Here is an 11,428-nt window from a genome sequence, read left to right on the forward strand (position 1 = left end):
CCTCCATTACCCCTATCCATACATCTTTAGAATTGTCTTGACCTTGTCCTTATTTTCCCATATCTGACTCATATATTACCTCTTCCTTGTAGCCTTCCTCTGTTGTCCTTCATAGCATCATGGTGTGCCATATACTGCTTTCTATCTCTAGTTTTTATGCACATGGCGATACTCCCCATAGGCAAGGATTGTGACTTGGTCATCTCTTCACTCATGCTACTGAGAATAATGCCTTGGACAATACCGTATGCACAGTAAGATCACAGCATCCCACTTTCTAATGCCCCAGTGGCTTCTCATATCTCCTGTCAGTGACAAAAGCCCTGCAGAAGCCCACAGAATCCTACACCATCTCTCATTACCTCTCTCCCCTTGCTCTTCCCTTTCTACTCTGTGGGGCTCCTTGTTGTCCCTTGAACACAGTAGGCAAGATCCCCCCCTAAAGCCTCCGCATTCGTTCTCCCCTTGGCTGGGACACTCCTGGTATGTCTGCGTGGCTGGCTGCTTGTTCATGTCTTCAGGGCTTCTCTCAAAGGCTGCTTTCTCAGTTAGACCTTCCCTGACCACTCTATTCACATTGTGACCCTTGAAACACTCTTTCCCTTGCTTGTTTCTCTATAGTGTATATGTTACTCATTTATTGTGTTTATTTTCTGTCTCCCCTGCCCCTAATGGAATATATTCTTCCCTCTACTTTAAATCTGTTTCTTTCTGTATTCTTAGAGCCTGGCATGTAAGAAGCACTCAATGAATATTTGTTGGAAGAAATAAAGAGTAAGCAAATTAATAGAAGGAACTCAGAAAATATTTGTTAAATTGGATTAAGTGTCAGGAACATGAATGTGAAATTCCCAAGCCCTAGGAATATGGTGGTTTAGAGCAGTGGTTCTAACCTTCCTAATGCCACAGCCCTTTAATATAGTTGCTCATGTTGTGGTGACCCCCGACCATAAAATTACTTTCATTGCTACTTCGTAACTGTAATTTTGCTACTGTTATGAATCATAATGTAAATATCTGATATGCAGGATGTATTTTCATTGTTACCAAAGGGCCTTGATCCACAGGTTGAGAACTGCTGGTTTAGAGGAATGGTGAAGTTGAGCAGAAGCTGCTTCACTGGGATTAAAATTGTATGCTTGTGATGGGAGGGGCAGCTGGACAAGAAGACACACATCTTCCCAGAAACATTCCCGGCTGGTAATTTCCCCAACGGGGCTGCATCTGGAGCAGGGCTGACCCTGGCTGCTTTCCTAACCAGCCCATCTGAATACTTGTCTACCACACAGGTGTTTTCTTTTACACCATTTTGGTTATTGCCTCTCTCTTCAGCTTTGTGAAAGAAATCTGCTGTAGTGTATGTGACACTTCTCAGCTGTAAGTAGGAAATCACCGGGAGTAAAAATGACAACAAAAACATCACACAGGACAAGGGGTGTAGGGGAAGCAGAGTCCATATCAGAGCAGTGCAGCGTGGAACTTCCCGTCTTCTACCCAGCCTCCGCCTTTACACTATTTATCTGAAACTTCTCTTCTTGGCTTACTTTTCTTGCAGATGCCTTCTTTCTGTAGTAGGATGGCGCTCTCCTCCACACGTTCCCTCTTCCTCCGGGGACTCTAGTATTTTTTTCACGCTTGGTCGCTACTACAGCAGATGCCTGCCTTCTCATTATTTGCTGTACAGATCTCCAGTGCCTTGACTGTAAACAAAACACTTTAGATCATTGTGAGGTTGATGTCAGCACAACCTTTCTGCTGACGGCCAGACTTCTTAAGGTGGCGTGACTGTGACTCATTCACTCTTCAAGATTAACAAAGCAGCAAGATGGTGCTCAAGCATGTTAGTTGAAAGATTCAGCATGTGTAGGGAATGGAAGCCTTATAATTTTCTACTTTCCTATAAGATACTAATTCTAGGAATAAAATTAAACTTCTGTGGTAAGGTGATACTCTAGAATTTCTCCATTTACATATATGTGGTAGTTTGTGTGTTTATGCATATGAATAGATGCATATATAGAATTGCTGAGTAGTCTAGTGGTTATTCTAAAATTGGGATAATTATCTAATTTCAGAGGTAGGGTGTAAATTATGGCAGTAAGCTAGGCCTACTCTAGCTTTCCTGACCCTTCTCCCTCAGTCCTCCAATCCAATAAATTCAGTAGGGCACTAAATGTAGAGAAAATAATAAAGAAAGATGGGACACCTCACACACACATACTCTCCCTGCCCCGGCTTTGGTTCCAGGTGAACTCTTTTCCACAAGTTCCTGACTTTGGAACCAGTTCTGGGCACTCACTGCTTCCTTCACTACAGTCTGGGTATGACCCCGTCCTTTTAGAATATGTTTTTTTTTTTTTTGAGACAGAGCCTCAAGCTGTCCCCCTGGGTAGAGTGCCGTGGCAGCACAGCTCACAGCAACCTCCAACTCCTGGGCTTGAGCAAGTCTCCTGCCTCTGCCTCCCAAGTAGCTGGGACCACAGCCACAACACCTGGCTATTTTTTGGTTGCAGCTGTCGTTGTTTGGTGGGCCGGGCTGGATTCGAACCCGCCACCTTGGGTGTATGTGGCTGGTGCCTTAGCTGCTTGAGCCACAGGCACCGAGCCAGAATATGTATTTTTTGTTGAACTAATAGATGGTGATACCAAAGGCCAGTGACAGCTGTATTTAAATATTAGTGACCACAGACCACATTAAGAAAACATCTGCAGTCAGCCCAGGGCCTGTGAAGAAGCCATTTTGAATCACTTGTGAGAGATGAGGACCTGCAGACTACAGGACAATCAAATCCAGACAACAAAACAAAACTAAACACAACAAAAAGACCTGAGCCACTTGGGACCATCAGGACGGAAAGGAACAGAAAATGAACCAGCCTGAGAGTCAGGAGACCTGCATCTAATCAATCCCAGCTCAGCTACTAGCTGGATGCATGTACCTGGACAGGAAACAGCTCTGAATCTCACTTTCCTCAGTAGTAAAAAGAGAGAGGTGAACCACTGGGTCCCGAAGGTCCCTCCCAGCTGTTAACACTTGGGAGTGTTTGAGACAAGGTAGGCACAGAGTGGGCAAACAAGATGTGGCAATGAAAACACATTAAAATCAGATCCATCTGTAGCATAAACACATCAGAACACTGCTGCTGTGTTAACAGTGGATTATCATGAGGTTAGTTTCCAATACAATGTATTAACTTTGGCCCAAACCAAGATGATCTGTATTGGGACTGGGGTTGGGGGGCGGGACAGTTAAAGGCTCACCAAGCTTTGTCTCAGATACAACAGTCCTGCTCATCTGTTTTACCTTCCACACCGTGCTCAAGCCCCTCCTGAAACATAAATTCCAAGTTGCAAAGGAGAGCAGACGAATGCCCAAGTAATAACATCAGACGTTAGGACATAGTTGTGGTGGTTTTAAAAATCACTTCATAATCTGGACTTTGATCCTGAGGGGAATGTTTTTCCCCTTCAACAGCGTTGCAGCCCTCTGAAAGCATTCACTTGCATCTGAATATTGTTCTGGGAGGGTTGGAGCAGTGGGTCTGGTGGGAGAAAGGTGGAGGAAGGAAATAGCTGTTGTACTTGGCCGCTGGACTCAGGTGGAGGGAAACTGCTATAACCTGGGGAAGAACTGAAAAGTATAAGAGGAGACGAGTTCCCACACGCAGCCAATGCCAACGGCCTTAACTGTGCTTGGGAAGCCCGGGCCTGAGCAGAGGGGTGTAACCTCGCTTCACAAAACTGTGTGTCCGGGAGGGCTACAGAATTTATTAAGGGGACCGAAGAAACTAGGCGAATTTTTGACTTTGATCTCCTTGTTTTAACCGAGGGGGAGCATGGGGTCAGACTACTTTATAAATGCTGCGTCCGCTCCTGGCGAGTTTGAAAGACTTTCTCCCAGGCATCTTCTCTAAGCCCCCCTGGGATGAAAGAGACTCCAGGGTGAGGCTAAGCAAACCTCAGTCCCAGTTTAGGGACTCAGGCGGAGGTTGGGGGGAGTTTCCTGGCCTCCCCTGCAGCGTGCGAAGTTGGGGGCCCCCAAGAGCCGAGCTGGAGGTACAGCTCCCACGGTCGGCCCCCGAACCCCAGGCTAGGCGAGTGCGGGGAAGACAAGCTGTCCTCTAGCCTCTGACCGACCTCCGAGCTCATCTGGTCCAGGGCCTCGACTTCACCGGCAGGAGCGGGAGCTCGGGGCTTCGGAGTACACGCGCGCCAGCCAGCGCTGCGCCGGGCCCAGAGCCCCAGGCCCCGCCCCGGCTTCCCGGCCGTTTGGCTAGTTTGTTTGCCTTATTTTTAATGTCTCCGAGGCCAGCCAGAGCAGGTTTGTTGGCAGCAGTACACCTCCAGCAGTCACGCGACCAGCCAATCTCCTGGCGGCGCTCTGGAGGCGGCGCGCTCGGGAACGCGGAGAGGCGTCGGAACCGCGCCGGGGCCACCTTAAGGCCGCGCTCGCCAGCCTCGGTGGGGCGGCTCCCGGCGCTGCAACCAATGGATCTCCTCCTCTGTTTAAATAGACTTGCCGTGTCAATCATTTTCTTCTTCGTCAGCCTCCTTTCCACCGCCATATTGGGCCACTAAAAAAAGGGGGCTCGTCTTTTCGGGGTGTTTTTCTCCCCCTCCCCTCTCCCCACTTTCTCACGGCTCTGCGACTCCGACGCCGGAAAGGTTTGGAGAGCGGCTGGGTTCGCGGGACCCGCGGGCTTCCACCCGCCTGGACTTGGACTGGCTTTGCCACCCCCACCTCTTACCTCCTCCCCTCCCCTCCCCGCCCTCCCGCTCGCCCGTACACTTGATCCGCGGAGTCTTTCGGCTGCCTGGCCGGGGCTTCCCCGCAGCCCTCCCCCGGACCCTGCGCGCTCCTGAAGCTCGGGCGGTTACTCGTCCGTGTTTGTTGCTCTTGGCTCTGAGGGCAGCCCCAGCGCTTATAAGAGGGATTCAGGCTGCGTCGGGGCTTTTTGTTTTGTTCGGTTTTGTTTTTTGAGAGCACGACAGAGGCGGTCGTCTGGACCCGGGAGGAAGATGTCAAACGTGCGAGTGTCTAACGGGAGCCCGAGCCTGGAGCGGATGGACGCCAGACAGGCGGAGCACCCCAAGCCCTCGGCCTGCAGAAACCTTTTCGGCCCCGTGAATCATGAAGAGTTGACCCGGGACTTGGAGAAACACTGCAGAGACATGGAAGAGGCAAGCCAGCGCAAGTGGAATTTTGATTTTCAGAATCACAAGCCCCTGGAGGGCAAATATGAGTGGCAAGAGGTGGAGAAGAGCAACTTGCCCGAGTTTTACTACAGACCCCCGCGGCCCCCCAAAGGCGCCTGTAAGGTGCCGACACAGGAAAGCCAGGATGTCTGCGGGAGCCGCCAGGCGGTGCCTTTAATTGGGTCTCAGTCAAACTCCGAGGACACGCTCTTGGTAGACCAAAAGACTGACCCATCAGACAGCCAGACGGGGTTAGCGGAGCAGTGCGCCGGAATAAGGAAGCGACCTGCCACAGACGGTAATGACCCTCAGTACCGTGAATTGTCTGTTTGTCTGTCTGTCTGTGGCTCGGCTGCGCTTGCCCGAGGGTATTAACCTTAGCCTGCTTTTCATCGTATTTGGATTTAGCTTTGGGGAGCGAACTTTATTATTAGTCTCAAGTTTTTAGTGCTGCCTGATTGACTGCTTGGTTGTTTATGATTTTTAAGTCAGAAGTCAGAGATTGTAAGATCTGATAATGTCCCTAACTTAAACATCACAGTGCTCGCTCGCTTAGCCTTAGGTATGTGACAACGTTGGGATGTTTATCCACAGCCTCCCTCCTGCTAGGGAGAGGGAGACTTGGGGTGGAGAATACACTTTCTGTTGTGTGAAAACAATCTCATTTTGTGCCCTTAAAGGCCACTGGGGATGGTCATCCAGGATTGTGGGTGGAGGTGGTGGGTTTTTTCATTCCTTGACGATTGGGCCAAGCTCTGCCAGCCATTGTTTTTTCTAATAAAGATTGTTTGTGTGTGTGTTCTTTTTTAAATTTCCCCTTGCCCTTAGATTCTTCTCCTCAAAACAAAAGAGCCAACAGAACAGAAGAAAATGTTTCAGACAGTTCCCCGAATTCCGGGTCTGTGGAGCAGACGCCCAAGAAACCGGGTCTCAGAAGACGTCAGACGTAAACAGCTCGGTGGGTTGATCTCTAAGAGCACACAGCTGACACCTGAACGGGGCTGCGGGAACCCTAGGCCATCAGAACCCCAGACATGTGATTTTACAGGTTGCTGTTAGACTAGGAGCTTGTGAGATTTGGTTGTTTGTACTTTGTGAGGTCAGAAAAGTAGCAGTGGGGGAGGTTGGGAATCACTGTGAGGATACTGTAATTCTTCAAAGTTTCTGCTTCCTGATACATTTTCCCTCGAACACTAAATAACTAGAGATACTGTCTCAGGCGAGTACTTGTAACCATGGCCTCCTTGTAGGAAGGTCAGGTCCTTGTGAGTCCCACCAAAACATGTTGGGAACAATAGGATTCTTTCCCCATCTGAACAAGAACTGGAGTTCTCTTCAGTCCCACTTTATCATAATTCATTTCCCAGAGGCTCAAGTTGAGTCAGTAACAGTTTTAGACACGGAAAAATGGCAAATAGGTGACGAAATGTAGATTTTTGAAGGGAAAATTAGGTGCAAATGGCCCACTTTTGGTTATCTAGGGGGTCAGAATGTGAACGGGTAGTATGACCTGTTCTTTATCAATTCCATAAACAGTCACTTTCCCTGTTCTCTATACATTTTAAGAAGAGAAAAGGAATCTTCATATTTAAAAAAAAAATCGGAAAGGTCAAAAATACTGCATTTTCTACAGAACTTCTGATAACACTGAAGCTGCAAAGCAGAAGTTAAATTAACTCTGCCACAGTAAGCAATCCAGGAACACGTCAGCTTGTATATGCTAATCAGGCAGTCACAGGGTGATTTGGATATTTGTAGGGGAAATGGATAGTAGATACTAGGACTGGTGAGAGTAGGTCTACCCCATGCAAGGGAAGTGGAGATTTTTCCATATACTAAAAATCTGATCACTGTGAATAGCTAATTTGAATAATTCACTCCTCAAATTTACATGGCTTTGCTATTTATAATGATCAAACTCATCTATATTACCCAGTTGTGAGCTTCTAGATGAAGACAGCGTGTGACCTCTTTTTTTCCCCCCTAAACCACCCTCTTAGCCTAGCATATAAAGAGATCTTAATAAAAGTTCATGTTAACTTTTAAAATCCTCATTTATAAAAATGTTAAAAAAGAATATAAGGGTTCAGGTGGGATTCAGGTTTGTTGTTATTAAATCATGTCATATATGATTTCTTCACAAATATCTGATATTTTTCAGAGCTTATACAAAACGGCACTGTAGAACCTCTATATTACAGCACTATATGAAGTGGGAAAATTGGATGAAAAATTTTCCTGAAGCAACCTTAAACATCTGCAGCTCTTGTTGGTTTGTGTGACTTGTAGCCTAGCTCACCAGATGAGCCACGTGAATCATACTTACTGGGATTTTGATCTGGCCCCATTCTGAACGTGCAGAGAAGCATTTGTTAGTAATATTTGCCAGTTCAAAGAATACTAGAAATAGGAGCAAAAACATATTCAAAAGCATTCATATGTATGTTCTGTAAAAATAAATAGCAACTCTTTGTAGCCAGTGAATAAGAAATTAGAATCTTGTGGAAAACGACTTTAATAGAATTTTTTTTTTTGGCATGACTTCTATAAATTGTATTTCCAGTCGTTTTTCAAATTGAAAATATTAGGCTACTCTTAAGTGTTACAGTGTCTTAATTTTCCTATTTCTTTCTATCTCTGACCCAGATTCTTTAGACTAGGGTTTCTCAATCTTTGCACTATTGACATTTGGGGGCGGACAATTCTTTGTTGTAGGAAGCTGTCCTGTGCATTGTATGAGTTTGGCAGTCCTGGCCTCACCCACAAGATGCCAGTAGCAGTCTTCCTCTTACATTTGTGATAACAAAAAATGTCTCCAGACATTGCCAAAGGTCCTGGGTGGGGGGTGGGGAGGGGCAAGATTGTCCACTTTTAAGAACCATTGTTCTGGGCAAAAGTACACAGAGGAGAATAAAAATGCAGTTAGAGAATGTTTTTAGGTGGAGATGGCTATAGCCGTCAGACTTTCAGCACATACTTTTCTCTTCATTGCTCGAGTATTTCCTTGCTAACACAGTGACAAAATAAATCTTGAAGTCTTAGTTATGCTACTCTAGCACTTTTCTCCTGATTCTTCCTTCTTGTTTTCTTTTGCAGAATTGAGAATGTTTCCTTGTTTATCAGATACATCACTGCTTGATGAAGCAAGGAAGATATACATGAAAAATTTTAAATACATATCGCTGACTCCATGGAATGGACATCCTGTATAAGCACTGAAAAACAACAATAACACTAAAATTTTAGGCACTCATAAATGATCTGCCTCTAAAAGCATTGGATGTAGCATTGTGCAATTAGGTTTTTCCTTATTTGCTTCATTGTACTACCTGTGTATATAGTTTTTACCTTTTATGTAGCACATAAACTTTGGGGAAGGGAGGGTAGAGTGGGGCTGAGGAATTGACAGGGGAAGAACTGGCTTCAGTTTATAGCAAGGAGATATTTGACTTGCATGAAGAGAAGCAATTTGGGGGAAGGGCTTAAATTGTTTTCTTTAAAGATGTAATGTCCCTTTCAGTGAGAACTGATAATTCATTTTTAAAATCAAAATTTGAACACTGGCTACAAATGGTTGCTATTTATTTTTACATGAAGCTTATTCTCACTTGGGAGATTTGATGATTCCGTTATATAGCAGCACATGGCTTAACACAAAACAAAAATCTATCCTTAGTGCTCCTCCAGTCTCCTTTAAAGTTAAAAATTTATCAGTTAATTATACAGCTGTTAGGTGAATCATTCCAGGTAATTTGGAGCAAAAATGTGGGGTGTATGAGGGGAGTTCTGAACGCTCAGAATTAACCACCTACATTTATCAAAAACTTATTGGGAAAATTTCTTTTCACTTTGGGCTGTGTAGACACAGTCGAAGTAATTCTAAACCTCTGGCTATTTTTAAAACTAACTTCACATGAAAAAAAAATGAAATAATTTTTAATTTAAAGCTTCTTGCTCTGTTAATTTGCCCAAAGGAAGTAGTCTTTTTAAAGGAAGGTGCATATAGAGAAAAGCACACTGGTGGAATAAGTGAAGTGGATACTACATCTTTAAACAGTGTTTCTTCATTGCCTGTGTATGTATATGAAACAAAACCATTTGAAGTGTACCTGTGTACATAACTCTGTAAAGACACTGAAAAATTATACTAACTTATTTATGTTAAAAAGAGATTTTTTTTTAATCTAGACAATATACAAGCCAAAGTGGCATGTTTTGTGCATTTGTAAATGCTGTATTGGGTAGAATAGGTTTTTCAAACTCTCTTCTGTTAAATAATATGGCTATGCTTAAAGGTTGCATACTGAGCCAAGTATAATTTTTTGTAATGTGTGAAAAAGATGCCAATTATTGTTACACATTAAGCAATCAATAAAGAACTTCCATAGCTATTCATTGAGTCAGTGTAATGTGCTTTACTAAGCTTGAGGTGTCTGATCTGGCATCCTAGTCATAACTGCAAAATATAATGTGAAGTGGCAAATAGCTAGGTTATCTAAGACCCGCAACTCAGATGATGTCTTTTGTGGGTCTGAATGTAGTTCGTAGTTAATACTTTACATTTGGTTCTATTAAGGGTGAACAAAGCTTTTAGAAGGTGAAAGTGAAAAAGTTACATTTTCATATAAATGAGATTGTCAAAGCCACCATTAGTTAAAACAGGTCTTCTAGGATGTGAGTGTTACCAGAACCAAAAGTACTTAACAAAGTGTAGAGTGAACACACATACACAGGATTGAAAATGAAAGTAACATGATGACTTCTCTAAATTCTGTGGGGAATTCAAGCAATTGTAGGGACCACCTACTGTACACATTTTGTTAAAAATGTTCAAACATGGGCCCTTAGGAAAGTGGATGCATTCTACACTAGGTAAATATTTTTCAAATTTACCTGATCATTATAAACAAATTATTCAATTTCTAAATATCCTGCTTACAATCCACACATCCCAAAACTGGTTAATCTAAATACCAAATATGTGGTTTGGGTCCCCATAACAGATATATATTTTTTACATAAGATGAAAAAATTTTAGTCATTTTCAAGTCAGATTACTGAAATGATTCCTGTAATTCCACATTCTCTTAAATGTGGTTAAGGTGTAAAAAGGAAATCATTTATTCTAGGAATTTGCAGTGTAAAAATGTGTATTTGAATTGTTTATTTAGATTGTTTCCTTCCAAGACCTGCATTTACATTATTACACCCTCAAAGAGGTTCTAAAATAGTTTCAGTATTTTTTGACCCGATTTTTTTTTTTTTTTTAAAGCAGGATTGACTCTGAAGCTGCGGGGAAGGGAAAAATAGGTCCTGTAGTGGCTGGGTCACATTTTTCAAGTAGGTATTATTTTAATTAAAGACTAAAGGTGTTTTTGTGATTTTGTTTAAAACATTCATACAGGAGAGTTTTTCAGGAAGAGATTAAGAGAGCAAGAAAAACAAAATGGGGAGGAGGGAGTGGAGGGTCAAAAAATAATGAAATAAAATTTAAGTTCCTCTGAGAAAAAAGTATACTTCAGAAAGTGACTTTAACGGAGGGAAAAACAGCCTCTTAATTGCTTCATGTACCCCCATTTTCATTTCTTAAAAGGCCTCTTAAATGTGAATTTTTAGAGACTACGTTTTAGGAACGCTGGGTCAGAGAGAAGTGGATGCTCGCCGCGCCAGGCACGTTCACAGGAAGGCAGCCCCCAAGGCACCGTGTCCTCGGTCCGGTACACATCTGAGTCCAGCCTCCGAAAGCTACCCCGCGGTTCGGATCACCTCGACCCGGTCTGCGGGGCCAGCAGCTAACGTCCCTCTAGGGGGGACGCCGGCGCCGGCGCCCGCCACCCGCTGCCCGGCTATCCGGGCTGCCGCGCCGTCGTCTCTGCTCACAGCCCGGCAGCCCCGCGCCCACTCGCGCGGACAGACGGGTGCCAGGCTGGCTGGCACCTCGGGACTAAAAGGCCATCTGTGTAGTCTAGCTCCTCGACTGCAACTCTCAGCTCCCGCACCGGCCCCGGCGCCGCGCTCCGTTCCCGCGACCGGGCGTCCGCAGGCCGCGAAGGGCGGCCGCGCCTCTGCCGCGCAGCAGGGCTGGGCGGTTTCTCAGAAACTTTCCTCCTCCCTCATCCTCTCCCCAGGGCTGAGAAGGAAGCAAGAGCCCCCCGTTCCTCCCCACACGACTGCCCCAGTGCCTCCCGAGCGGTGGGGACAATTGCGCGAAGGCGAGAGCCCTTCCGAATTC

At 44.9% G+C, this 11,428-nt stretch overlaps 1 protein-coding gene across 1 annotated transcript; it reads left to right on the plus strand.

The window, feature by feature from the left end:
• Positions 1-4,437: 4,437 nt before the first annotated feature.
• On the plus strand, positions 4,438-9,588 carry CDKN1B (cyclin dependent kinase inhibitor 1B). Its single transcript, XM_003797776.2, has 3 exons — positions 4,438-5,494; positions 6,025-6,154; positions 8,293-9,588. Exons 1-2 carry the CDS (start codon positions 5,020-5,022, stop codon positions 6,144-6,146), a joined length of 597 nt encoding a protein of 198 aa, XP_003797824.1. The 5' UTR covers positions 4,438-5,019; the 3' UTR covers positions 6,147-6,154; positions 8,293-9,588.
• The last annotated feature ends 1,840 nt before the right edge of the window (positions 9,589-11,428 follow it).

Source organism: Otolemur garnettii, unplaced genomic scaffold, assembly GCF_000181295.1.
Source record: "Otolemur garnettii isolate 467f Iridium unplaced genomic scaffold, OtoGar3 scaffold00124, whole genome shotgun sequence".
Classification (NCBI taxonomy): domain Eukaryota; kingdom Metazoa; phylum Chordata; class Mammalia; order Primates; family Galagidae; genus Otolemur; species Otolemur garnettii.

Bases quoted from the DNA above. Each gene is read 5' to 3' on its own strand.
- CDKN1B (XM_003797776.2), top strand. From the start codon at position 5,020: ATGTCAAACGTGCGAGTGTCTAACGGGAGCCCGAGCCTGGAGCGGATG. The intron at 5,495-6,024 runs GTAATGACCCTC...CCTTGCCCTTAG, and splicing joins GAAGCGACCTGCCACAGACG to ATTCTTCTCCTCAAAACAAA.